This window comes from Sporobolomyces salmoneus (genome assembly GCF_050403485.1).
Source record: "Sporobolomyces salmoneus JCM6883 DNA, S_salmoneus_JCM6883_v1_ctg60, whole genome shotgun sequence".
NCBI lineage: Eukaryota > Fungi > Basidiomycota > Microbotryomycetes > Sporidiobolales > Sporidiobolaceae > Sporobolomyces > Sporobolomyces salmoneus.
In genome coordinates this window covers 15,718-42,071 of record NW_027481103.1, presented here as the reverse complement: position 1 = coordinate 42,071, position 26,354 = coordinate 15,718, and the positions used below count along the sequence as shown (strand labels likewise).

Genomic DNA, 26,354 nt, shown 5'->3' with positions numbered 1-26,354 from the left:
TCAGGCAGGACTCGTCGATTCGTGACCGAATCAACCAGAAGAGAAAGAATTCGTAACAAACTTCGTAGTCGGCGCTTTACAGATGCTCCTCTCTTGGGTTCGTGCTGGGACGGAAAGTCAGGGAAGGAGAGCGCTAGAAGTGCAAGTTAACGAGTCGGGGAGTCAAATCGTATGGGAAAGATAAACGAAACAGGAAGAAAACGAAAACGAAGTAAAAAAAGTGTCAAGCAACAAAGAATGAAAAGAAGCGAGTCTGGGAAGGAAAGGATTAGTGTAGAAGGTGATAATAGGGAGAACGAGAAGAGAAGAGGGTGAGGGCAAGTACAGCTATCGACAAATTAGGGGGGAAAAGGAGAAAATGAAAACGAGAAACGACGGAAGTAGACGAGGGAGACGGCGACCGAGGACGCGACGGAGTCTAGGGAGAACTTCTATCGGGGAAAGCGAGAAGGAGAAGTGTAGGGAGCAGGGAGATCGTGTATCGAGAGCGAGAGAGAGAGAGAGTCGGAAGAGAGAAGTGGTAGAAAGTTGGAGCGATGAGAAACGAGGGGATTCAGTGAGGGGTCGAGAGTGTCGAGATCTGGATGAACTCGGAGTACCTGAGAGTCAGTCACGAGACAATGACAGACTTTCGAAGCGCCCAAGTACTCACATCTCACGAGGTCCTCATCCCGCGTCTTTTTCTAAGCCATGATTGATAGCCCATGCGGCGCAACCTGTGCCACCGTAGTAGTAGTAGCTGGTTGAGTTCTCGGACTCTGCCTCGGACTGACGATCGTGCTCCCCCCTCCACCTGCACTCGGATTCCTACTCCTCCTTCCCTCTGCTACTCCTTCCTCGATCCCTCCCTTCCCATTACTCGTGAAACTCCTCGCTAAAGGACTATTGATCACTACCAATGACTCTACTACTGGAGAGGTCGTTGTAGATGGGGTGGAGGAGGAAGAAGTGAGGGATGTTGAACGATGATGACTAGAACGCGTCATTAACACTTGTGGGATCGATTGAGGTGAACGCGAAGAAGAAGAAGGAGGGATCGAGAGATGATGTTGTTGTTGTTGGTGGTGATCTTGTGATCGGGATCTAGTCATATTGATTGGAAGAGTTGGAAGTGGAACGAGGGAGTGAGAAGAAGAGGCAGGTCGAGGAATCGGTTTCACGCTCGTCGAAGTAGAGGTAGGCGATCTTCCTCTTGATGAGCCAGCTCCAGTACTTGCTGACCTTTTCCCTCTACCGTATCCATCCGAAGGGGGAATCAGGACATCTCTACGATAAACTCGTTTAACTTTTTCCGGAGAGACGGATCCTTTCCCTCCTCCGGGCGATGACGCCGATAAAGATCTTTGAGATGTGGAAGCGGAGGGAATAGGTCGGTATCGTTGAGAATCCAACGAGTTTGAAGCGTGTTCTTTAGCGAGAACTCTCAAGAGTTGAGAGACGTTGATAACGCTTCCGCCTCCTCCTCCTCCTTCTCCAGCCGTTGAAGGTTTGTTCGTACTAGTAGGTGATTTGTACGGTGTAGATTTTCGTTTACTTCTGGTCGTAGTAGCGCGGATAGAACTGGAAGAGGAGGAGGAAGAAGAAGAGGAAGAAGAAGAGGAAGAAGCGAATCTTGAAGAAGCGTTCCATCCCGCGTTCGAAGCGCGTAGAGAGGAGGAGGAGGGGCTGCTAGTCGAGTGATGATAGATTGGTGGCATCGTAGATAGGTGGATCTGGTCGTTTGGATGAGGTGAGAGAGCGAAAGACCTCTTCCGAAACTCTTGCGCGGGGAAGCTGCTCTGCAAAAAAAATCCGAAAAATGTGTCGGTTGAGATCTTAACCTCTGATCCTATTGGGAATGTAACAGTACTACATACTTACTCGATCAGATGCGGGATAAGGAATGCTTGTAAATGAAAAGTCGAAAGTCTCACCGAAGCGAGGGAAGGAACTTGAAAAAAAAAATCCACTCTCTTCTCTCTTCTCCTTCACTCTCCTGAACTTCCACTTTCAACCTCGAGTACTCGACTTACATCTCGGTACAAGATGGCAGATCAACCTATAGCGTCAACCTCAGAAGAACGACAGATCGCTATTCGCTTGTCGACGAAAGATGCAAACTACACGATTCCTCCCGCTAAATTCCTCGTCCCGGCTTCTTGGAGACGGTACCAACTATCAGAACTGATCAATAAAGTGTTAGAGAATGGTCAGTCTTTTACTCTCATCTCTTTCTCGCTGTCTCCTCCAGCTCCCCCATCCCTTTTTTTCGACCTGGGACTTTCTTCCCACCCTGTCTCATCCACGACGACGACGACGGTCCCCTGGTCCTGGCACATGACGATCAACATTATTATGACATTGGTATTCTTCGTACAGCAGCATTCGAGGTATATCTCATGCGATGTCGAATTCTAAAATATTTCTTCACTTCCTGATGCCTCTCCTCTCTCCCTCTCCTATACAACCCTCACCTACACCGAGTACTGTTTTACTGACACCTTGTTCTCTTCTCCCGCGTGACCAATCGTGTAGATTCCCCGATTCCGTTCGATTTCCTAATCGATCAAACTCTTCTTCGAACTTCACTCGGAACTTACTGTCAACAAACCAACACTTCGGAAGAAATCGTCCTCGACGTCGAGTTCCTTCCTTCGACTCTACCTCCCCAACTAGATTCGACGGTACCCGCAGAAGATTGGGTCAGTGATGTTCAGATTGAGAGAAACGTACCTGGGTGCGTCCCCCCTTGTAACTATTCGTCCTCGTTCTGTGCAATCAATTTACCATTTTTCCTCCCGTCTTTCTCTTCTTGAATTGGTCCCGTGTAGAGCAATCTTGTCAGCGAGTTATGCTGGAACTTTATCGTTTCAACAATCAGGAATCTCCTCAACTCCCTTGACGTTCTCAGGCCACGATCTATCAGTACTTTCGACTTGTTACATCCATCAATCGATCGATGGGAACGCCCCGAGGAAATTGGTCGCGAGTGGTGGAATGGATCGAATTGCCAGAGTTTGGGAATATGAGGTAAAACCCGCGTCTCTCCTCTCTCTGTGTCGCTGTACTGACGCACAAAGGCGTTCAATTGCGGTTAATAGACACCGTCGCTATCATTGACGGATCTCGAACCCTCCTCCTCTATCGCTCCTAAAACTCTGTACACTCTCTCGCTCCATCAAGCCCCAATCTCTTCCGTTCGATCTCGTTCCCCTCTCTCTTCCCCCACCACTTCCTCCTCCTCGGCTCCTCATCTCTTAACGGCAGGATGGGACGGGTTGATTGGAGTGTGGGATTTGGGCAAAGGGGTTAATGAGGAAACTTTAGGGGATTCTGGGTTTGAGAGAACGAAAAAGAAGAGGAGAAAGAGTACTTCGATTGAGAGCGTCAAGAATAAGGTCAGTGTTTTCCTCCTTTCTCCTCTTCTTCTTCTTCCGATTGCGCTCGTCCCATGACGAGAAAACTGACGAGGATCGTGTTTTTTTGTTTTTGGTTAGACTCCAATGTCGGTTCTTCGAGGACATACGAACAAGGTCTCGAGAGCTTTGTTCGATAGGAATGACGCGAGTGTTGCATACTCGGCTGGTTGGGATCATACCGTCCGAATCTGGGATCTCGAACATGGAATCGAGAAAGAATCCAAGGTAACCTTTCTCTCTCTCGCCCCCTCTTCCCTCCTCCTCCTAGCTCCCTTCGCTCACCCGTCTCCTTTTTCAGGTCTCGGATAAAGTTCATCTCTCTTTGGCTCAACTCGCGACCCCCTCTTTACTCCTAACGGGTTCAACCGATCGTCTCCTCTCCCTCTTCGATCTCCGTACCTCTTCCCTCTCCTCGATTTCCCTCTCCCTCTCCGGTCACACCGGTCCCGTCTCCTCCGTCGCTGAACATCCAACGAACGGACTCATGTTCGTTTCGGGGTCCTACGATTCTACGATCAAAGTTTGGGACGCTAGATCCCCTAAACAAGCATTGTTCTCGTTGGACATGCCGCAGAAGGAAGGAAAGGGAGAGAGAGAGGAGAAGGATAAGGTATTGTGTGTCGCTTGGGACGGGGAGAGGATTGTTGCGGGTGGAGAAGGGGCAAAGGTAGCGGTTTGGAGGGTTAGTGGGAAGGAGGGAGAAGCGGAGGGGGAGAAAATGACGGTAGAGTAGAGTAGAATGGAACGAGTAGCCGTAGCTAGGTATAGATGCGATTACGGGATGCTTGGACAAACGTTCCGAGATGCGAAAATCAAAACTTTTCGCCGTCTCTCAGCTTTTTGGTTCTCAAGCAATTTTCGTCTGAGCCAGCACTGGAACGAGAGCAGCGATCTAGAGAGCCCTCGACACGTAGGTAGGGCTAGAAGATATGCAAGTCTTCACGAACCGCATCGAGTTCAGTCGGATTTGATTGGTTTTTGACTGCTGAATTCACTCAAAAGCGCTCTCTACTCTCTCGAATCAGCGCTCAGCGCAAGATAGATGGATATCTCATTCTATTGTTCAGATCAAGTAATACCAACAGACGGAAACGAGACGAGAAGTCGAGTCAAGCAAATGCAACAGAAGGCCGAGAGATAAAAGTCTAAGAAGAAGGAAAGCTATGAGTGATGGACGATGAGAGCAGAAATGAGTATGAGATAAATCTATCTACGATGGAAAGAAACGGAATATGTATATGCCCAGGAAAAAAGAAGAAGAGGAGAAATATCAACAGAGAACCGAAAAAAAAAAAAGAGAAGAAAATGCAACACGAATGAGAGAACGACTCCTCTCTCTATCTATCCAGTCTACAACCTGTCTAGAAAGTAGCCCAACTCTGCCAAGGACCTCCTTGGACACTCCCAAATTCTTGATTGTGTCTCCTTCGATCTCGCATCATTTGTTCATGTTTCGCTTCGTCCTCACTGTCCGAATCTTCCTCCCCTCGTTGAACGTCCTCCTCTTCGTCGTCGTGCTCGCGGTCCTCGTCTTGGGCAGCTTCATCTTCGGAGGAAGGATCCGGAGAAGTCGAAAACTTGTCGAGCGAGATGACTCTCGAAGTCGAAGGGGACAAATTCCTTTGACGAGTTGAACGAGGAGGAGGAGGAGGAGGAGGGACCTTGTTCGAATGAATCGTCGGTAGAACTTCGATCGAGGTCGCAGGGGAAGAATACGAGTTTCCTTCGGAAGAACCAGTCGATAACGAAGCGGCACTTCCAGTTCTCGAACGAACTCTCGACGAGGATGAACGACCGAGGGAAGAGTGATGAGGCGGAGAGTGAGCGGGGGATGAAGTACGAGAAGCGGAGTGTTGGCGAGAACGAGGGTGTCGGAGAGTGACGGGAGGTTGGTTGAAGGCGTAATTGCTGAACGAGAACGAACCGGAATGATTCGATGCGGGAGGAGTGAGGAGAGGAGTCGGAGCACTGAAGTAACAACGGTCACAAACTCGAGCTGAAATGGGAGCGGGAAGAGAGGGAGGTTGAGGAGGTAGAGGAGAAGTCGTCGGGGCGGAAGAACTCGTCGCCGTAGAGGAAGACGATGTACTGATGCTCGAGGATGAAGGAGAGACGGAATAGGCGAGAGAGGGCAGATCGAGAGCGGAAGAACGGGGAGTGCCGCGAGGAGTTCCTCGAGGAGTGAAACCGTGTGCGGCTTGTTCTTCCTCTCCTGAACCGGCGGGCCAAAGGAAAGTAGCGCGGGACGAGTGACCAGCACAGAAGACGTCGCCGCAAGCACTGCATTCAGTGTCAGGTTGAGTCAGTGTATGCACGTCGAGAGGAGAGCTCTAGAAAGGAGGAAAGCTCACCGGCAGTGATGTCGACGGTTCAAGAGGTCGAAGCGTAGTTGACAATCCTGATCTGCGCAAGTTTGTGCAGCTTCGTCAGGCTGGGGGAGAGGTAGGTTGGGAGTCAGGAACTGCCAGGCTGGGATGAGAAATAACTTCTCAACTCACCTTCCACTCGCTCTTGGGCAACATTCTACCCTTGACATCTGAGATGGAGAGTTCCTTGAACGCATCAGGGGCTACCGGAGACCACGGAGACGAAATGGAACCGAGCCAGCTCGCTTTAGATTCAGCGGCAGCGACGGAAGGAGATTGAGGCGGCGAAGTGCGGATTCGGTTGTTCGAAGAGCGAGACTCTAGTAGCAACGACGTATGTGTGTAAGTACAGTTAAAGTAGAGTGTGTGCAGGTTATGGAGAGCTCACCATTGCGTCGTAGGGCAGCAGGCCGGTCTGGACGTATCAAGAAGCGAGGAAAGGGTTAGTCTCAGAAAGTTTAGTGACCGGCAGTCGGATGACTGAGTGAACGTACAGAGTGGCCTCGCCCCACAGGATCTTTCTTTGAAGTGCAATTGTACACTGGTCGAACCAGTGCGAGGAGAAGTAGACATGTTTGGATGGGTTCGGATGTGTGAGGGGAGATGTATCGCTTCGTTGAGAGCGATTCTGTTTGATTGGTGTTGTGATTCGGGGCGTAGTTAGTGATGGGTACTTTAACAGCGCATGTCTCTATAGCTGTAGGTTGATGGCGGCGGTGAGGTTCGAGGCGTGAGAAGTTTAGGAGACAAACCGAAGTGCGTGCAAGACGGCTTCGAGACCCCTTGGGCCTTACCCCGCTTGAACCCCACAAGAAAGGATTTACTGTCAGCCGTGCCTTTCGAACAAGTCTTCTCTTTCCTCTCCTCGTCCAGCTGCAGCTCGAAGGTTTGCAGCTCTTCAGACGGTCGTCGTATACCTCGTAGCGGCTGCCCATCCGCGCACCAGTATACCCCGACCAATGTTGCAGGATCGTTCTTCCACGTGAAAATCCAGCTTTGGTGCGAATGTCTCTCCTTATTCCCTCCCTGATATTTTATTTCCCTTTTGCCGTCATGCCTCCCGAATGTTCTCCCAAACGTCAACGACCACAAATGATGATGCCTACTGTACTGACTTGTAGATCTTCATTGTGGGAGAATTGATGAACCCTTTCAAGCTCGAGCTCGAACGACAAGAGCTTGTTCTTCTTCGCAACGTTCAAAAACTGCCTTCCGAGTTCTTTCCTCCTTTCGGATTTTGTCGAAGGAGGTCCTTTCGATCACTCAAGCAAACGACCTCTCGCGTTCTTTCAAAACCAGACTGCAAGAAAACCAATCGCAAGGGCAAGAAACCTCACGAGGGACGGAGGCGAGGGAAGCTAACTTCTTCGGAGAACAGCCACCGGCGGTAGCCCAGCCCAAAAACAGTCAAACTTGCAAGTCCGAGATTACAAGAACGGAATTCAACCCGTACTGTACATACAAAGCTTACGATTGGCTGAACGACCTTAACGAAACATTTGTAATGCTCTTCTTGCTTCTAAAGCCCGAGACTTGCTTCTCGGACAACCTTGCCACCTTACTGTGCCGTTTCGTATCTTCCTATCGCGGGATTCGAGATGATTCGTCGGACGACAGAGCGAGCGGGCTACTGTAAGAACGTCGAGCCGTTTTTTCGTTGCGACCAAAGCTTGAATCTCTTCCCCGTGGCCGCTCGTTCGACCCCATGCTTTCATGCTCGCGGACGCCGCGGGATGCCTGCGATGTAGTGCTGGATTTTGAGCGAGAGCATGCGACGGGGACAGTAGGAACGACCGCGAGAAAGAAAAACGGCCAAGGAGCTTGAGCCGAGTCTTGAAGACGGCGAGTGCTTGAGATGAACAGACACATCTCTGTTACACTCCGTGTATGTAGCTCGCAAGCAGGGATAACGAGCTTTGCTCCTCAAAGCCTCAAAAGAAGGGGTTTCGAATTGATGGGTTTTGGATGGGTTTCTGTCGCTTCGACGAAAACCCATTGCAAAAATGATGGGTTTTTGTCGAAAAAGTGATGGGTTTTGGTCGTTTTCGCAAACACATCGCAAACCGACAGTACTTTTTCGAAACCCATCAACAGATTGATGGGTTTTCGTTGAACCTCGCGCACTCCCGCGAGTTTCGAAAGGCCTGCTTTCTGACTGGCCGTAGCGCTCAACCGAGGTCGACTTCGGCTCACCTCTCGAGAAACGTTGCACTGGAAACAACAGCTTGGAAGTACACAGAGAGTTTCACAGAAAGCGAAGACAAAATCAGGAAAGGAAACAAACATGCACCTCCTCGACAAGCTCGCAGCCCTCATCTTCCTCATCCAGTCCTACCAATCCCTCGCCGAATCCTGATTGAACAACGCGGACCACATATCCCCCATCGTCTCTATCATTTTCCCATTAATCATTACAATCGTTCCCTTTTCCTTCGCAACTTTGATCAATTCGTCGATTTGATTCGAGTTCGTCCATCCAGATTCGAATCCACCTTGATCATCAGGGAAACAACCGACCAATTCGAGAGTCTTCAAGTAGGTGGTATCCCTTCCTTCAGCTCCTCCGAGTCCTTTGGGAGTGACGATTCGAGGAGCACGTACTTCATCAACGAGATCATCTAAACGAATTCCTGAATTGAAATGAACTCGAATCGATTCGAGACAAGAATGATCCGTCGTACTATAGAGATCAATCACGTTGTTCCCATCTTCGACTTCGTTCGTCGAACGTCCTAATTCGAGACGACGTAATTTAGGACAATACGAGAACAGCGCCGAAGAGAACGGGGACGAAACGTGATGAAGCGCTAGGGTTTGAATACTCGAACCGACGGAGGAGAGGAACGACTCGAGTGCACGATGAGGAGTTGAAACGTGAGAGAGTCGAAGTTCTCGTAATCCAGTGGGTTCGGAACTCGAGGGACGAGAATAGGTGATTTCGGGAGAAGGGAAGTAGACTTGAGAGTACAGTTCGAGTTTGATTAGTTTTCGAAGTCGAGTTTTCAAGAGAGGTTCGATCTCGGAGAGTCGAGCGTTGATGTGGTCTCGAGGAAGAGAGACGGTGAGGTGCGTGAGGGTACGAGGGAGGAGAGGGTAGAGAGTGTGATCGGCAGCTTTGTCTCCGAGCGACAAACGACGAAGATTCGGAGTATAGCTGAGAATAGGAAGGTGTCAGCGACCGGAGTCGTCATTATTCGGAAGGGTGGAGACTGACCGAACGAGTCGCAAAGCAGGGAATTTCCCTGATCCTCCTCCTCCACCTCCTCCTCCTTGTCCCGCTCGTCGATCCCCATTGTTGACAGGTTTGAACGTAAACTCTTCGAGATCCGAACCGCATCGTTCGAACAACTTGTACAAGTTCTCCGAAGTGATCATCTCGCATACCCAAACTTTGAGAGATTTGAGCGAGTGATTCGCGATTGAATCCTTCGTGATCGCTTCGAGAGTCGCATAAGGAGTCCTCGTCATATCGAAAGTGACTGACTTGAGGAAACGTAGAGGGATCGTAGGAGATGAAGATAGATCGGGTACGTAGGTTCGTGAGATCGTGAGTGAAGTGAGAGAATTCGGAACCGAAGTTAAAATCGAGAGAGCGTCGGAAACTGTGAGCGAGCTACCATCGTCTTCTACGTCGGTATCGTCACTGTTGTATTCGTCTTCGTAACGAGCTGCACTCCAGCGATGGAAAGTGGGAGAGAGTCGAATCGATTTGAGCGTGGGAGGGTAAGATGCGAAAGGTCTGCGACAATCCGAGAGCGGGGAGAACGAAGAGACGGGCGAATCGAGGTACAGGAGGTTCGGAGTTTGACGCAAGATGTCGTCTTGAGAGAGGTCAGAGAAGATGTCGCGTTTGCTGAAGGCTCCTTCTCCGATTTCTGAATTTCGCGAAAGAAAGAAGGAATCAGCTCGCACTCTTTCTCGCCTTTCGACTTGTCTCGTAGTGAAACATAGACTGTACTTACTGAGAGAACGAACATGATCACCAAGTTGTTCAGAACGGCAGAACTGGATCGACTCGAGAACTTCTTTCCCGCCCAAGGTTTCTGAATGTGAACAGAGCGATACAACAGACGTCTACAGGTTGTAGAGAGGTCACTGTACATTCCTACATCAGTCAGAACGCACTAGAGTGAGCCTACCTCGCGATCGGACAGAACTGTTTCGAAACGAGTTGGAGACGGCGGAGATGAGATCGATTAGCCGAGGAACTGCTGTCTTGAGTTAACCAGAAGATGTTCTCGATCACTTCTGGCGCGAGTACCTCGAATCCGGCCATTGTCGGGGAACGAAAGTGGAGGGTTGAGTGAAAGGGGAGAGCGACCGTCTCGAGGCTCTTTCGACCGGCAGACATTGCGTCTACAATGAAGGGTCTGATAAGACTCTCTCGTCTCGTAGCGCGCGCACGAAGAATTCAGAGGAAGAAACGGAACGAAAAGACTTCGAAATAAAATCGCAGAATCTGTTTCGCACTCCACTCGAAGCAGAGACTACTATCTCGATTGCAGACCTATTCTCAACGAATCAGAAGAAGCACCGCTGACATGGCTCCATGAGATCGCGTAATGATCCAAAACGAGATTAAGTTCCTCAACTTCATCGATTTGTTCAATTTTGTTCACTCTGAACGGGAATCCACGAGCTCAATCAGCATCGATGCGCAATTCGAGGGCTTGGAGAGAGTGTGCTCACCTTTCTAGATCGTCTCGAGGGATGATTGACTCGCGGATTTGCTTGATCGAGAGAGAATTGCCGGAACCGAGGAATCCGTTCGATTCGAGACGGCGCGAGAGCGAATCGAGGGTTGGGGTCGAGCGACTTCCAGGTAAACTCAGTCCTCGCATCTGGGAGAGTCGATCGCGTCAGTAAATCAGACAGAAGGAAAGATACGAGGCGGAAATATCCGAAAACATACAGCGAGATTTCGTTTCATGACTTCTCCAAAACTATCGTCAAGCCCGAACGGGTCATACGCTACTACACAGCCTTCCTTGAAGGTCGAAGTGAAGAACTTGAGGAGATCGTTCGTCTTTTCTGGAGTGAGGTAAACGAGGACGCATTCGAGGAGAAGTAGAGTCGGTAGGGAAGGGTCGAGATGGGGAGGAGCTCCTCCCTGTGATAAGAAGAGGGACAATGAGAGAGATGGAACGTCTCGGAGGTCTCCGGGAAGGATGGCATAGAGAGGAGAGCTCAAACCGAGTCCTCCTTGTTCTAACGCGAGAAAGAGAGAGAGAAAAAGAAACAAATACGTCTCAGCTCAACCGCTCATCATAAGAGATCGATTCGACTTACCTATCTTGACGTCCCCACCTAGTTGATCCCTGAGTTCACTCTTCGTAGCGATCGTTCTCGCTTTGATACTCGTCGCTTCCGCAAAATCCACCTCTACCCATTTCCTAACCGGCCAACTCTCCTCCCCCTTCCTCTCACTCCACCTCTTCCTCATTCTCCAGTATCTCGTATCCGTTCCCGCTCCCAAACTAAGCACTTGTAGAGGTCTCTCCTTCGAATTTACTTCTCCAGAACGCAAGAATTGTTCGACTAGTTCGTCTACGGCCCAGGTTCGTGCGTGTGTACCGATATTGATCAATGGAGGTCTTCGTTCGGTTGATCGACGTTGAGACGGCGTGAGGAAGAGGAGACAGAATGGGTCGTCGAGGTAGCCTTGTCGAGTCGCTGAAACGCGGGAGAGGAGCGCGTCAGAATCGGTGGATCGGACTGCGGAGTCTTCGGATGCCGCTCCGGGGGTACGAGAGGGTGGAAGCATGGTAGGAGTGAGGTGGAAGAAGTGAAAAGTAGTTGATTGATGTTCTCGCTCTCTCGGGTCGTACTGTTCGAGCGGATGACCGGCCGGGCGGCCTCTCTGTGGCATCTTGAGCTTACGAGAGTCTATCGGGGTCCTAAGGGCATTGGTAAATTACACAAAACGAGAAATTATCTCGAGCGAATTGAATAAAACCTCCGCGTCCTTGAGCTCAATCCGAGTGCAGCAGAGGAAGATAGGAGACAGAGTTCCCATGGTACCCAGACAGAGCTCTTAGCAATCAGAAAGGAGTCCCCCGTACTGGATCACTGAGCGGAACTCGCTCATCCTGAAGAAACCGAGGAAATTTCTTGTCGAGGAGTCTCCCCGTCTTCCTGTAACGCACCAGTTGCCCCTGCTCGGTCCTATCTTCGTGAAGCTCTACCGCTGCTGATCGGGGTCCCAGCCGTCCTGTAAGCGAAAGGAGAGGGTTGAACCTGAAATTATTCTGTTACAAGAACAGAGACGAGTCAGTATGACGAGCTTTGCAGTGGCATGCGAGAGGAAATAAACTCACACAACAAACACGGATCTACAACCACCCCGGACGCAATCTACAAAGGTAAATTCGCGACAGCCATCGCACCCCCAACCAAATGCAGAGAACCTGTTACTAGGGCTTGTTTCTCCGTTCCAGCATCGACTTTGTAGCTTCTGACACACTCGACGGCTTCTTGAATCGACGATAGGACGTGAATCTGAGCTTGAGGAGCTGAAGGTTCGGTCGATTTTGAATTGAGTTCTTTCCACGCTGCGGCGAGCTCGTGTTGTAGCGATAGACTCTCGAGTTCGTGAGCGTGGTAGGCGTTCGATGTTAGATCTGTTTATTCGAGAGGATGAAATGGATTGTTAGAGAACGTCGAATCAGCTGAGGAGCAAATCACTCGCCTCCTTTCGATACTCCGGAGCTGTACGTTGTGTTCGTGCAGAATATGACATGGTCGAATGGCTGAAATAGGCCGGAAGACGAAGAGGGAAGTGATTCAAGAAGAGTGCCGAGGAGAGAGAGACCTGATCGACCCGAAGTGCAGTTGAACACGAGGGTTCGGCTTGCTTTAGGTCTACCAGCATCGAGGGTGTCAGCTCTCTCTGAATCCATTTGAAGGATAATGGGAAGAACCTACGAGCTGGAGAGTGCTTCTCCAGCGAACCATTCTCCGCAACATTTCAGACTTTCGACCGTATGAGCTCCATCGAGGAACCACGTCAGCTCTTTGACTTCTTCATCTTTCGCAGTCTGACATCTTCCCGGCCATCGAGTTTTCTCAAGTCCCTGAACGATCTTGGAAGATAGAGGAGAAGGCGAAATGAGGTCGAGCGGGAGAGAGGGTAATTCGGTAGACTCGGCCAAACTTGTTGGGTGAGGCGAATCGATTGATGCGGAGGAGAAAGCCGAAGGAACTCGTGGAGAAGAGAGGAAAGCTTGAACGAGGGCGAGGGCGAGGGACGCGTTCGATCGTTGATGAGTTCCGGCGAGACCTGTCAAAAACAGAGCATGAGCACGACTTCGCCATCTCCGGCGGAAAAGCGGTAGCATACCTAGCTTGATACCTTTGACTTCAGGGTGTTCGGGGACTACCGTGAAAGAAGAAGCCTTGAGTTCAGTCGCTCTCGCTTTCAAAACGTCTAGTCCTTCGCTCGGTTGTTCAATAGCGAGAGCAGGCACATCCGGCTATTAATTACAAGATGGTCAATGAACGCTTAACAACGAGTGAAGAATGGAAAGAGTACCTTGTAGATGCCACCTTTCTGATGAGCGATTTCGGGAATCGTCTTTCCAAGAACGAATACGTGATCGATACCGAGGGGACAGATTCCGGTAACGATAGGTTGAGGTACTACGTTCGTCGAGTCGTAAGTTCCTCCCACTCCAACTTCGAGGATCGTCGCATCGACCTATTCGACAGAACGTTAAGTCGAGAGATCTCAAGCCAAATGAGCTGATTTCGCTCACCTTTTCTTGCAAGAAGACGTGGAACGCCATGATCGTGAGATATCGGAAGTAAGCTGGCTTCTCAGCGGTAAGAGCGTTTGCTCTCTGACGAGTTGAAAGAAGAAGAAAAGTCAGTCTCGAAACGATTGTAAAAACTGATCTCATAGACGTACCTGTGGATCCGCTTCGAGCTTGTCCCATACTTCCCAGAAATACTTTGCGAACAGCTCTTCCTCGATAGGTTTCCCGTCGATACGGATGCGTTCTCGCACTGCGACCATGTGAGGAGAGGTGTAAAGTCCGATTTTGGCAGTAGGAGAGATTGTAGTGAGAAGAGAAGAAGTGAAGGCGCTAGTTGAGCCCTTTCCTTTCGTTCCAGTAATATGTAGAACGTTCAAGCGGTTGAGGTCACTCGGCTAGAGAGCAAAAGAGATGAAACTCGATCAGTCCCTCCTGTCTCCTCCTGTCAAGCGCTCGGTTGACTGGGGGGTGTTCTCGAGGTACTCACAAGGTATCCGATACGTTTCAGGTACTCTACACCTTCTACCATCTGAGCCTCTCCGTTGGTCGTTCCACTCTTCCGAATCGCATCGATAACAGCCGCATTTGATTGCAACGAGTTGAGAGCATCGATAGCCGCCGAGTATGATCTTGATGTTGCCATGGTCGAGAGTTTTCGGTACCAGAGTGCGAGCGTCGATCTCATACAATGGGAGTGAAGAAGCGAAAGATTGTGAGCCTGGTCTCTCTTTCCCTCGTGCCATATTCTCCCTCGTCTTGCGATAACAGTCCAACGATCCGGAACGACTACGAGCCATACTCACTACCGCTTCGCTTCGATCTACCTCGACTCCGCGCAAGTTGACTCATTTTTCCTTTCCTTCAAATTCTCAGTCATTTCACCTCTTTCGAAGGCTTCCGACCATGAGGAATACTCTACGACAGCTCGACTGAAGCGCCTCGACCTACAAGACCGGAATGGAGGGGCAGCATGGGGAGAAAACGACGTTTTCTGTCGTTTTTGTTGCTTTGACCTCGACTGGCCCTCCGTACAGCACTCCTGTTCGCCTACGACTACCTGTATCTATCCTCATCACAATCAGAGCTTATCGCAGCCTCTCGGAGCCACGTTTCGATTGTCGATGAATTTTTCGAGAGTTTCTGGTGAATATGGTTCCCATTTCTTCGGACCCCCTCCATCTTTCATGTATTTGGTCTTGGTCGAGTGCAGACGAGTTGCGTTCGCCCTCGAAGGCCCGTTCCAAGTCCTCGAGAAAATTCGACGACTATCGGTCGGACGGCGACTTATGAACCCGGTGAAGCTTTCTCGGTCAAGAGTCTACCTCTCTCCTTTCCCTCTCCGCTCAATTATCCATCACCCTCCTCAAGCAATACACACTCCTCAAACATGACGATCTACAAGAGTCCGTTCGAACCTGTTCCCAAGAGCTACGTAGGAGGCATCTTTGACTTCATCTTCGGCCCCTCAAACCCGAACTACGACCCCAAAGCCATCGCTCTCATCGATGGACCGACTGGAAACAAGACAACGTTCTCTCAACTCCGCGACCTATCCCTCCAACTCGCATCGGGATTCACGAAATTCGGGCTAAAACGGGGCGACACTATCCTCGTCTTTTCCCCTAATTCGACCCTCTATCCGGCTCTCATTTTCGGTGGAGAAGCGGCAGGACTCGTTGTATCGACCGCGAACTCGGCGTACACCCCGAATGAACTCGCTCACTCTCTAAAGCTCGCTGAAGCCAAAATTATTCTCGTCGGAGCCGATCTCCTCCCTATCGCGAAGGAGGCCGCGAAACAGACCGGACTCGACGAGAGGAAGATCTTTGTACTACCGGGTACCTCTGGAAAGCTTCCGTCGAACCTGGGTGGATCGAAGAGTTACGAGAAGTTGATCGGAAGCAAGGATTTCAAACCTGTCACATACACGGAGGAACAAGCCAAGAAACAAGTCGCTCGTGAGTCTCATTTCCTGTCGATAGGATCAGTCTATGGAGAAGATATAATTCGCCGAAAGGATCCAGTGTTGTCGGGATCGAACCGAAGATCGAGCTTTCGCTGACCTCCTTTCGTATTTCTCGTTCGTCTCTAGTTCTCCCCTTCTCGTCAGGAACCACTGGTGCGGCGAAAGGAGTCGAGTTGTCGGTCTTCAACATCACCTCGTGTGTCCAACAAACGATCCAAACGAAAGATCTCTTCGACCAAAAAGATGTCATGCTCACCGTCCTTCCCCTCTACCACATCTTCGGTCTCCAAGTCACTCTGCACCTTACTCTCTACAACGGAGGAACGATGGTCGTTCTGCCGAAATTCGATCTCCAACAAGCTCTCGAACTCGTTCAAAAGTACCGATGTACCGCCGCCTGTCTCGTTCCCCCTATTATCCTCGGAATCGCAAAACATCCCATCGTCGACAAATACGACCTCTCTTCACTTCGCTACATTCTCTCGGGAGCTGCGCCTTTGAGCGCGGATCTTCAAGCGGCAGCCGCGACGAAACTGAAGGGTAAGACAAAGGTTGTACAAGGGTGAGTCACTCACCTCCATTCTCTCCGATACGAGCTGAGTGCTGACAAAGACCTCTGAGCTCAGATGGGGAATGACGGAAACAACGTCCGTTGGGCTCATTCCGTCCCTTTCGAAACCTGTCCCTGTAGGAGCTGCTGGACAACTCATTTCCGGAGTCGAGGGTCGACTCGTGGATGAAGATGGCAAGGATGTCAAGGAAGGAGAAGCGGGAGAGCTTTGGGTTCGAGGGCCGAACATCATGATGGGATACACGAGAAATGTCGAGGCAACAAGGAAATCGCTCACTTCAGATGGGTGGCTCAAGACCGGAGACGTCGTCTCGTTCGATAAGCAAGGGTTCGCTTTCATCACCGAGCGTGCCGGGGAGATGTTCAAATACAAAGGGTTGGTCGTCTTTCCATCTTCAGATGTCCGAGTCGTGCTCTGACTTTTCGCTTGCTTTCTTCTCATCGCTCAGTTTGCAGATAGCTCCAGCAGAGTGAGTACTCTCGAAAAAAGACACGTCTGGCTCAGCGTCAAAGCGCCCTCGCCGAGCGCTTTAGCGAATCGAAACTGACCATCTCGATGTCCTGCTCTCCCTCCCAGACTCGAGGGTGTACTTCTTTCGTCCCCTTTGATCGCAGATTGTGCCGTCATCGGCGTGTATTCTGAAGAGCAGGCGACTCACCTTCCTCGCGCTTACAGTACGTTCATCTCGAACTTTCGAATTGCGATGAAACAGCTTTGATCTGATATCTTTGCCTTTATAGTCGTTCCCTCGCCTGAAGCCGACAAGAACACCGTCGCGGACGAAGCTGCAAAATGGGTCGCGAGCAAACTCGCCTACTACAAACAGCTGAGAGGAGGAGTTTTCATCCTCGACGCGATTCCCAAACTACCGTCCGGGAAGATCCTCAGAAAGGACCTCAGGGCGATGGCGGCGAAGGAGACGCAAGGGAAGGCGAAGCTATAGGGATACAGGTCTCGTATCGGTGTTATGGGCGTTGAAGGAGAAGGGAAGAAGCTCAGTGGTCATTCTGTATTTATTCGAAGATCTTACTGTATGTTTCTCATTTCGGCATCAGCACTTCAGTCATTCTCATTTCGTACCATCCCTTGTGACTTGTGACCTCGGTCTCCGAGCGGGAGGGCTCAGCTCAACCGAATTCGTGCGAAAGCTCGAAATGACCTCTAATCTAGCATTGCGCGTTACTCTTCCCTCGTCGAGTCGATCGTCAGAATATCTACTGTAGCCATACACCACCTCCTACTTGCGCTCCTCCTCGGAGTTTGAGGTCCGATGGGGTTCCACGGCGGCTTTCTCGTCTCCAGCTTGCGTTTCTCTTCTGCCCCGATACGGCAAATGATCAGCCATGGAGGCAGCACCCGTAGAGCTTGAGTAGAGCTGGACTTACTCAGATCCGCGAGACTGTTCATCGCTCGATGTCTTCGCAAGACCCCCGTCGGCTAATTCGACCTCTCCAGCTGTTGTTTCTCCCTCAGCCTCCGCCTTCTGCTTCGCTGCTCCCTCGTCTACGACTGTCGTCTTCGTCTCCCCGGCGCCTGCCACTCCTTCCTCCCTGACTGCTTCCTTCTCTTCCATCCCATCCTTTTTTTCCTTCGTTTCCGGCTTCCTCACGTTTGGCCTCGGTGATCTAAGATCCCGCAGCCTAGGATGGAACGCCCTCCCGTTCTCATTCACATCATCTCCGCCCCAACTCGATACTGACGCCGTCTCCCAATTCTCATCGTCCTCTTTCCCTACTTCGCCGATCGGTTGACCTGGAAACGCAGTCGGAGGAGGAGGTCTTGCACCCGCTCGATAGACGACCGGTCGATGAGTATAAGTGCTCGGGAGAACAATGGGGCGGAAAGGGGAGAACGTGGAAGAGGGTCTGGCGGAGAATTGAGAGCAATTTGAGCGGACAGAAGGACTGGGAGAACTAGGTCGTTCGAATGCGTCGGCAGGGATCGGAGAAGCTCTCGAGGACATTGGGCGAGGGGTAGAGTCGTAAGTGAACAAGGTGGGTTTAGACCGTGCGGCATAAATTGAAGGGCTCGAGCTCCGGAAGATTCCCGCGGTGCTGGCTCGCCCGACGATGGCGTTTCTCTTGCCCAGTGAAGAGTGCCTGTCTCCGCTGACAACAACAGGGAACTAACTGCACGAATGAGAGGGTCGCTCGCAAGGAAAATGACTCTATTGGCGAAATTGCTCTGCCGGCAGGGAACGAGTAGCTGCCTGACAGTGCAAGCGGGTTGAGACATAGCTGTAGGTTTTGTATCGCGGCTGAGCGTGTGCTTGAGTCACTTTGTATCGTTGCGGAGAGTAGGGTCGAAAGAAGAGATGAAACGAGAGTCGCGATCCTCTTCTCCCATTCCACCGACTTGAACAACTCCACAGTAGAACGAAGATCAAGCTCACAGAATACTCAAGGATCAGTTCGTCTCTGACCAACCTGAAGGAAAGCAGGAGAAGAGAGCGTTTCGGAACCCGAGGGGACAGTGCCGTCTCAGCGATTCGGTCGGATCACAGACAACTCTAGGTAAGCTCTCAAGTTCACCTACGGACCTCGGAAGCCCGATCAACCCTCGTGCAGCGCGTGATGGGCCGGGAAGGAGAGCGTGCATCCGAGCGGGGAGTTGATGCAGATGAGTCAAGGTAAGGCGGTACCAGAGTCAGGAGCTGACAGATGAAATCTCCAAGGATAGCAGGAAACGATCAACGATGTCACGTTCGCCTGCCGTGGGACTCAGCTCGACTTCCGACCCTCGCAGACGATCACCGCTTCCGACTCTCGCAACACCGAAGGCCTTCGATAGCGCAAGGCCTGCTCCACCCCTGTACCAAAAGATCCTCTACCCGGCGAACGGCACTCCCGCGACTCCTCCTCGAATCCTCCATTCTTCAGCTCATTCGACCCTCGATCCTCTCATCCTCGACCTCATCGCTCTCTCCCTTCGCGCGTTCGTTACCCCATGGTACAATGGAGGAATATCTCGAGATCCCGACAAGGACTTCTTGCAGGCAGTGACCGCGATCCTAATTCACGTTATTCAAGCTCTCGAAGTCAGACTCGCAACAATCGATTGGACCGAGTTATTGCTGAGGGACTTGCCGGCACTGATGGAGGATCATTATCGGGATTGGGATCTCGCGAACGAGAAAGCTGGAGGTTCTTCGGCTCACAATCTCTCGACAGAAGAAATGTTCCACCATCTCGAACCTCATATCGCCATTTCCCTCGTCGGAGGAGCCCCTCGAGTCGACCCAGTGTATATGAGAACCCTCGTCGACCATCTCCTCAAGCTGTTGCTGCCTCCGGAAGATTATCGAGCAGAGACGGAACGGGCGATCGTGAGGGAAGTCCTAGTCGGAGTTGTGTTTGGCAGCGTGTTCGGAAAGGTCGCACAGCCTTGGTTCTCACACGGGGTTGTGGCAAAGTTAATCGAAGGAAGAGAGGCCGACAAACTCGCTCGAACGAAACGGACAAGTCTCGAGACTGGAACGACTCCCAGCTCGCCTTCGATTTTGGATCAAATCGTTTCGATCGTCGCTCGACTACCGGGAATCGCAATCTCAACCTTGTCATCTCTCTCTAACTTCTTCATCAGCGCAAATGCAACTCACCCGCCCTCGCATGATCCTTACTCCCCGCCTCTCCATTCGAATGTCTTTTCTCTCATTCTCGCCATACTTCCGCGGTCGACTACCCTCTCTCAACTCGTACACTTTGCTTCCCTTCCCCTTTCCCTCATCTCTCGTACCCTCGACGCCTACTTCTACCGGACAGTCACGACCTCGCTCACGACTGAGCAAACTCTGAAAACGGTTCTCGAGGGAATCACTCGTGGAATGTTTCCGAATGACGGATGGCCGGCAGAGAAAGATCCAGATCCGGACGCTGAAGGTCAACAGGAGTTGAAGCAGAGATGTGAAGCAGCGATCGCTCGGTTGTTACCAAGTGAGCTCTTCCCTAATTATCACGCCTAGCGTTGCGCTGACTCGTGTTCGTGAGAAATTGTTCACAGACAAAGCGTCTTTATTCTTCTTCCCTCCGAACGAGGCACCGTCAGAAACCGAGAAGGATCCTTCCCTTCTCCTCGCTCGTCGTCTCATTCGCCCGTTCTCTTCACACGTCGCCAACGTCCATCTCTTCGTGCTCGTGCTCGACTTACTGATAGGCAAACTCTTCCCCGAGCTCATCGTCACTCCAGAAGAGTGAGAAGAACTCGTTATTTCCCATTCACTCCTGTTTATTGTTTTATCCGTTTTCTTGTTGTCGTATTCCAGCTCTCTTGCTTCTCACCCCGTAACTACTACACTCATCATGGCATACTCTCTCCGGTCTCGGAGATCGCTGCGAGTAGTCTCTCGATTCATTTTATCGGTCTCAGCGCACCATTTCTCTCGTAAGATTTCGCTCGGGTTCGAATCCTCGAATCTTGACTCAGCGAGAGCGTTATCGCGATCTTGGAAGATGTTGAGGCGTTGAAGGTTTTGCGGGATCGTCGAAAACCAATGCGCAAAGTAATGGGTTTCGAAAAAGTACTGTCGAATTGTGATGGGTTTGCGAAAACGACAAAAACCCATCACACTCTCGACAAAAACCCATCACACTCTCGACAAAAACCCATCATTTTTGCGATGGGTTTTGGTCGAGACAACAGAAACCCATCACTGTCGCCTCAGCTCAATTCCCTCCTCTCCTCTCACCCGCGATGAATTTTGTCTTCAAACGCTTCTCTTCAGCACTGTGTCAAAGCTTAACGCTTCTGCTTCTCGCCCTCGCAGCCGCTCTTTCAGACGTCTCCGCAGATCCCGAGTCATGACCACGTCGGTAGATTACAGCAGAGACTTAGGCGATTACAACATCGAGAGAGAGCAAAACTTGAGCACCTAACCCTGAACTCCTATTGTCGCTCGAGCCATTTGACCGCCCTCTTATCGTGCTTGACGAATGGTGCCAACTTGCGTCGACACGTTTCATTGTGCTGCTTCAACCAAGTCATCTCTTCCCTCGAAAGGAGCGAATAATCGACCATCTTCGTTTGGATCGGGACCTGGGGAGAAAGTCAAGTGGTGAGCTGAATTCGTAGACGAGGGAAGTGGAAGCCGATTGTACTCACAGTAGTGAATCGTTCGAATCCTAACCACCTCTTGTCTCCGAACCCTCGACGAGTATCGACCTCTTTCACGCCCAAAACACTCTCTATTCGAATCCCATATGATCCGATCTCGTAGTAAGCGGGTTCGTTCGAAGTGACATGGCCCGGTACGAATGGAGTGTCTGCGAGTGAAGACAATGGAAGGCGCAATGAGCTTTGCCATCGAATGAGAGGAGAGCGAATAGCTTACTGAAGTAAGCGAGGGAGGAACCTGATATCCCGACTTGGGTTTCGTGTACTGAGAGGTAACTTCCGACTCCGTGACCCGTTCCGTGATTACTGCGGGCGAAGGAAGGCAAACGAGGTCAGCAGAAGCTCCAGACTGCGAAGAGAAAGGTAAAGCTCACTAGTTCATCCCCTCTGACCAAAGTGGCGACCTCGCCAATACATCGATCGCGGCTCCCGTCGTTCCCTCCGGAAACACAACTCGATCAATCGCGATATGACCTTGCAAAACTCTCGTGAACGCTCTCTTCTGTTCCTTCGTCGGCTTCCCGAAATGTACCGTTCGAGTCGTGTCGATCGTGCCGTCTTTGTAGTTTGCGCCAGAGTCGTTCAGGTAGGGAGCTTTGAGCGAGATCGGGATTGGATTTGACGGGGAAGGGGCGTAGTGAGGTAAGGCGGCGTTTTCTCCTGTTGCGGAAATGTTCTCGTAGGCGAGCTTTGGCGAGAGGGGAATATCAGTTCGAGCACGAAGGACAAGGGAGAGAAGCGACACTCACCCCTGCATAGTTCTCGTTCTTCTCCCTGTATTCTGTCAATTTCTCGGCAGCTTCCCACTCCGTAACAGCTCGCTTCTTGACTTCTTCTTCCAACCACGCGGCCCAATGAGCCCATGCAACTCCGTCTCGTAAGTAGGCGTAACGAAGTCCTTGAATTTCGGTCGAGTTTTTGATAGCTTGAGCAGTTTCGACCGGGGATTTGACAATTTCGACTCGATCCTACATAAGCTCAAGCAGAGTCAGTGACATGCGGGACTTCGAGGAGAACTGTGTGTAAGCCGCACTTCACCAAGAACTTCAACAATCGCCATGTTGATTTTCGAATCCGTCACGACTTTTCCCTCAACCTTTGCCAAATCCTCGAGCACGTTCTCGTACTTTGCAATCTTTCCCCCTGTTTCTTCAATCTCTTTCCTGATCTCATCGGTCACGGCGGCTTCTTGAACCCAAACAGTGAACCCTGCCTTCGAATTGACGAGTACGAAACTGAAAAAGACTGGATTGAAATCGACATCTTTTCCCCTGAGGTTTAATAACCAAGCGATCGGGCTCAGCGTAGTGAGAAGGTAAGAGGTCGGTTCGTCGTTGGGGCTGGGATGCTGAGAAGTGAGGTAAGTTCGTAGATCGGTTAGCTTTTCGGAGGCGGGTTTCCCGGAGAACTTGAGCGGGTGGAGCTCGATTCTAGAGGCGGAGCGAGGACGACGAGAGGACCAGATAGAGTCGACGAGGTTATCGGAGGGGAAGACGAGGGAGATGGAGTTTTGGGAGAGTTTCGAACGGAGCGATTTCCCGGTTCCTGTTCGAGCAGCGATGAGGATCAGTCGAGCGCTCGTGGGAAATGAGCAGCGAGAGAGGCTCACCGTAGTCGAGTACTGACGGGTCGATTCCCACTCGACTTTGTTCCGGAAGCTACAATCGTTCGAAATCAAATTTCAGCTTTGAGCCTTCGTTCGGATGGACCTCGAACAACGTTCACGCACATCCAACAACCAAGCATCCCAGTTCTTGACCTTATCAGATCCGACTTTCTCGAGAGTCCAGTTATCGTCGAGCTGTTTCGAAGCTTGAACCCAGTATCGACCTACGCAAGAACGCTTTCGTCAAATCAGGTCTCTTTCTGCAGAGTGACCGAGCTCACTGTCGGTGAAGAGGTGAGCGGCATCGTGAGTGACGATAGCTACTCCAGCTGATCCGTTGAAGCTGGCACCAGAGCAGGAACGCGGGTGAGCGAAGGGAAAACGTCGAAGACAGAAAATGAAAACTTACCTTGAGAGCCACGCTCGACGCTTGTCGGACTCTCCAACGTATCTGTAGGCTCAAAATCAGTACTCAACGATGGTAGTCGACACTGAATGAGCTTACTCTGAGGAATGCGCATCTGCCGTCGGCACGACACTGCAAATCGCATCATCACGAGACAACTGATCAATACGCCTCTCAGTTTCCAGCTCGAATAGATCACTCACTATGCGTCCAACTTGTTCTCAGTCAATTGAGCTCGAAGTTGGGCTAGTTTAGAACTCGAGTCCTCCCGCGTGGGATTCGAAGGAAAGGTCGGGGTATGCCGATAAGACTCCTTCTCGTCGATGCTGTAGGAAGACGAGGACGAAGAGCTTGATCGTAGAGGAGTGAAGCAAGAGCTGAAGAGACCCATTCGATTGCGAGGAAGGTCGGGGAAGTGAGAGAGAGGAAAAAGGAGTTGAAGTGGAGCTCTCGCGTGGGTCCGATTCGAATTCGAAGAGAGGAGAAGGGGAAGTGAGACAATACAGTTGTTCAATTGTGTCAATTCAATTCGGTCATTCTGCGAACGGAAGGGTGAGATTCCTTGGAATTGTGGAAATTCTTCGAGTCGTGCGGTTCTCTCGTTCTCCTTCCATCCCCTCTCTTTACTGCGACCTCGATTCACAGAGGGGAGGTTTACGCCTCTCTCTCCGAACGACTTCCCTCTCGACTCTCCTCTCCTTATCGTCTTCGGCATCCGACCTCGACTTTGGGGAAATTGTCAACGGCTCTTCGACTCGTCACCACGAGGTTTTTACCCTCACCGACCCTCTTGAGTAGTGCGGAAGAATGGTACCATCAGTTCGAGTCGCCGTTCCACCGATCACGGTCGAACCTTCATGTCCACCTTCTCCACCTTCGAATCTCCCTCCGCCTCCTCCGGAACCTTCTCCTCTCGCTTCATTCGCAGCGGAAATGTTTGTATGGTTATGGTTCGCACCGAACACCGACACGGAGGAGCAGGAGGATCAAGGGGAGATGAAGGAGGACGCAGGAATGAGGAGAATGCAATTCGCTCCCAATGCGAGATTCGTGATGTTCTGCCACGACGTTCTCACGACTAGTGAGTACCCACACTCTTCTCGTAATTCTGCATATGAACGTGAGGGGGCTTAAATTCGAAAGTATCTGCGTGTAGCCCAGGTAGCGCATTCGGTCGTGATTTTGGCTCTTTTATTCGTTTCTCGCTTGAAGCAAAGGAACTCGATCAAAGGTTCTCCCGGATCAGAATTCAGACTCGCAGTGACAGGGTTGATGTTGGCGAACAAGGTTCTCGATGACAATAGTGAGTTTTCAAACCCACTCTCGCATCGCAGGCTCGCAGCAGAACAAAGACAGGCAGGAGGAGACTCGTGCGAGAAGGGGAACTGCATTCCGTTTACTAACTGCATACACTCCTTCCGTTGTTGACAGCTTACACTGCTCGAACATGGTCTCAAGTATCGTCGCTCGAATTGAAACCGCTCGTCGAAGGAGAAGCAGAATTTTTGAAAGGATTGAATTGGTCGCTACACGTTACTGAGCGGGAGTTTCGGTCGTTCCTCAAGCTCCTCGAAGGTCACGTAGCGGCGAGGAACGCTCGTGTAGGTCGATTACCTCGCAAGATCGCTTCGACGTCGAGAGTTCGTCGTCAAATGGAGAAATCGGGAGGAGGAGAACTCGGATTAGGGATCACAGCTCCGGGTCGACACGCTCTCGATCTCCTACCGCAACTTCGTACAGAAGAGGATAGGAATGTGAGACGGAGAGTGGAGGGAGTCTCAGAAGCAGGATCAGGAGGAGGAGGAGGAGTGACGATGAGCGCAACTTCGACTCCAACTATGCCGTTCGGAAGTTTCTCCTTTCCCCTCGGGTTCCCAGCGTCGGCACCCCATCCTCACCTTCAATCTCAACCTTTGTCAGCTGGACCGATTTATCCCGGATCGCTCGAAGCGAGACCGACTTCCTCTTCGAATGAAATCTCCCCAACTTCTTCCCTTCCTTTGCGCCGGTCAAGTGGGAGCGGCAGCAAGAAACGCAATCTCGACGATGCGATGAAATCTGTTGGCTTTCCTTCACTTCCTCATCTCCTCCTTCCATCGAATCCTACTCCTGCGATGTCGAGATCTCAATCTTCTTCCGCTTCTTTCTCATCTTCCACACCCGTCTACACCCCTCCTTCAGGTCTTCCTTTGGCTCACCCACATTCATCACCTTCTCCCCTTCCGACTCCGCCGACTCATGGCCCTCACAGCTCGTTCCCTCGCCCGTTGCAACTCGCAAATGTCGAACAAATTCACCAATCGTTCGACACTCTCGCCGATCGATTCTCGCCTCGCTACGATCCTGGTCAACCTCTTCATCGACGATTGAGCTCGCTCGACTACTACTCTCTTGCGGCAGGACAAGGTCAAGGTCGTTTGCATCAAGTTCCTCCGCCTCAACCTCCTTCGCTCAACTTCCCTCACCCTTACGGTTTCTCGACCGCTCCCTATCCAGCTCCCTATCACGCACCTCCTCCTCATTGTCGACCTGCTGGAGGATCTCTCGCTTCAAGTCCGACTTATTCCTCTCGTCAAACAAATTACGTTCCCTCGAAACCATCCGTCCTTTCCGGTCTTCGTTCGTCCCCTCCTTCTAGCGAGTCGACTTCGTCTCGTCGTACCTCCCAACTACCCTCTCACTTGTTCTCCCATCAACTTCCTCACGAATCCACCACGCAAACGCAAACGCAATCTCGTCGATCGAGCAACAAAGTCCTTTCGAGTCCTGGTCTGACTCCCTCATTCGACGAAGGTACCTCAACTCCACGACCAAGTACAGGAGGCTCCTCAGTCTCAGTCAAAGGAGAATCGTTCCACCCTCAGCACGTCCAGTACGGGAATCGAGTTCCACCTCTTTCGGCGGGATTATTCAATCCTTGGCCGCATCTCCCTCATCCGGGTCAGTATCACCAGCAACAACACCTTTGGTCGATGCCGATGCCGGGTCCTTGGTTGGCTTATGCAAATGCTGGACCTCCCGGAGTCTATTGGGCAGCTTATCCTCCTCCTCCTCCTCAATAAGGACCGATTCGATCCGAAACGCACCCACACCGGTACTTTCACTCTCAAGTCATTCTCTATTCCGCCTACCCAACTCGCAAGCTCAAATACCCACCTCGTCGTTTTTCACGAGAAC

The 26,354-nt window shown here is 51.2% G+C and overlaps 11 protein-coding genes across 11 annotated transcripts; 4 read left to right on the top strand and 7 right to left on the bottom strand.

Moving 5' to 3' along the window:
• Positions 1-683: 683 nt before the first annotated feature.
• Positions 684-1,697, bottom strand: JCM6883_006215 (uncharacterized protein; the record flags this gene model as incomplete). Its single annotated transcript, XM_076634437.1, has 1 exon — positions 684-1,697. The coding sequence occupies one exon, from the start codon at positions 1,695-1,697 to the stop codon at positions 684-686; it is 1,014 nt and encodes a 337-aa protein (XP_076485574.1).
• A 328-nt stretch (positions 1,698-2,025) lies between these two features.
• On the top strand, positions 2,026-4,131 carry YTM1 (Ytm1p; the record flags this gene model as incomplete). The annotated part of the gene is made up of 6 exons (XM_076634436.1): positions 2,026-2,188; positions 2,515-2,716; positions 2,811-3,009; positions 3,081-3,377; positions 3,477-3,623; positions 3,697-4,131. The coding sequence occupies 6 exons, from the start codon at positions 2,026-2,028 to the stop codon at positions 4,129-4,131; spliced, it is 1,443 nt and encodes a 480-aa protein (XP_076485573.1).
• Positions 4,132-4,759: 628 nt separating this feature from the next.
• Positions 4,760-6,337, bottom strand: JCM6883_006213 (FYVE zinc finger domain-containing protein; the record flags this gene model as incomplete). The annotated part of the gene is made up of 5 exons (XM_076634435.1): positions 4,760-5,678; positions 5,750-5,829; positions 5,897-6,084; positions 6,153-6,179; positions 6,259-6,337. The coding sequence occupies 5 exons, from the start codon at positions 6,335-6,337 to the stop codon at positions 4,760-4,762; spliced, it is 1,293 nt and encodes a 430-aa protein (XP_076485572.1).
• A 1,758-nt stretch (positions 6,338-8,095) lies between these two features.
• On the bottom strand, positions 8,096-10,040 carry JCM6883_006212 (uncharacterized protein; the record flags this gene model as incomplete). Its single annotated transcript, XM_076634434.1, has 4 exons — positions 8,096-8,918; positions 8,979-9,639; positions 9,723-9,838; positions 9,904-10,040. The coding sequence occupies 4 exons, from the start codon at positions 10,038-10,040 to the stop codon at positions 8,096-8,098; spliced, it is 1,737 nt and encodes a 578-aa protein (XP_076485571.1).
• A 214-nt stretch (positions 10,041-10,254) lies between these two features.
• Positions 10,255-11,528, bottom strand: PPM1 (leucine carboxy methyltransferase; the record flags this gene model as incomplete). The annotated part of the gene is made up of 4 exons (XM_076634433.1): positions 10,255-10,384; positions 10,454-10,605; positions 10,677-10,972; positions 11,054-11,528. The coding sequence occupies 4 exons, from the start codon at positions 11,526-11,528 to the stop codon at positions 10,255-10,257; spliced, it is 1,053 nt and encodes a 350-aa protein (XP_076485570.1).
• Positions 11,529-12,118: 590 nt separating this feature from the next.
• MET7 (tetrahydrofolate synthase) lies at positions 12,119-14,161 on the bottom strand (the record flags this gene model as incomplete). The annotated part of the gene is made up of 8 exons (XM_076634432.1): positions 12,119-12,384; positions 12,453-12,625; positions 12,689-13,043; positions 13,104-13,236; positions 13,296-13,460; positions 13,519-13,602; positions 13,671-13,913; positions 14,006-14,161. 8 exons carry the CDS (start codon positions 14,159-14,161, stop codon positions 12,119-12,121), a joined length of 1,575 nt encoding a protein of 524 aa, XP_076485569.1.
• Positions 14,162-14,905: 744 nt separating this feature from the next.
• JCM6883_006209 (acyl--CoA ligase) lies at positions 14,906-16,999 on the top strand (the record flags this gene model as incomplete). Its single annotated transcript, XM_076634431.1, has 6 exons — positions 14,906-15,476; positions 15,611-16,046; positions 16,111-16,431; positions 16,505-16,525; positions 16,633-16,730; positions 16,797-16,999. The coding sequence occupies 6 exons, from the start codon at positions 14,906-14,908 to the stop codon at positions 16,997-16,999; spliced, it is 1,650 nt and encodes a 549-aa protein (XP_076485568.1).
• A 294-nt stretch (positions 17,000-17,293) lies between these two features.
• On the bottom strand, positions 17,294-18,019 carry JCM6883_006208 (uncharacterized protein; the record flags this gene model as incomplete). Its single annotated transcript, XM_076634430.1, has 2 exons — positions 17,294-17,372; positions 17,442-18,019. 2 exons carry the CDS (start codon positions 18,017-18,019, stop codon positions 17,294-17,296), a joined length of 657 nt encoding a protein of 218 aa, XP_076485567.1.
• A 732-nt stretch (positions 18,020-18,751) lies between these two features.
• On the top strand, positions 18,752-20,249 carry JCM6883_006207 (PXA domain-containing protein; the record flags this gene model as incomplete). Its single annotated transcript, XM_076634429.1, has 2 exons — positions 18,752-19,988; positions 20,056-20,249. The coding sequence occupies 2 exons, from the start codon at positions 18,752-18,754 to the stop codon at positions 20,247-20,249; spliced, it is 1,431 nt and encodes a 476-aa protein (XP_076485566.1).
• Positions 20,250-20,937: 688 nt separating this feature from the next.
• JCM6883_006206 (aminopeptidase P family protein) lies at positions 20,938-23,568 on the bottom strand (the record flags this gene model as incomplete). Its single annotated transcript, XM_076634428.1, has 12 exons — positions 20,938-21,087; positions 21,154-21,314; positions 21,383-21,471; positions 21,540-21,853; positions 21,915-22,133; positions 22,199-22,710; positions 22,775-22,823; positions 22,895-22,995; positions 23,053-23,114; positions 23,181-23,222; positions 23,277-23,309; positions 23,381-23,568. 12 exons carry the CDS (start codon positions 23,566-23,568, stop codon positions 20,938-20,940), a joined length of 1,920 nt encoding a protein of 639 aa, XP_076485565.1.
• Positions 23,569-23,984: 416 nt separating this feature from the next.
• Positions 23,985-26,239, top strand: JCM6883_006205 (uncharacterized protein; the record flags this gene model as incomplete). The annotated part of the gene is made up of 3 exons (XM_076634427.1): positions 23,985-24,258; positions 24,334-24,480; positions 24,609-26,239. The coding sequence occupies 3 exons, from the start codon at positions 23,985-23,987 to the stop codon at positions 26,237-26,239; spliced, it is 2,052 nt and encodes a 683-aa protein (XP_076485564.1).
• Positions 26,240-26,354: the final 115 nt, after the last annotated feature.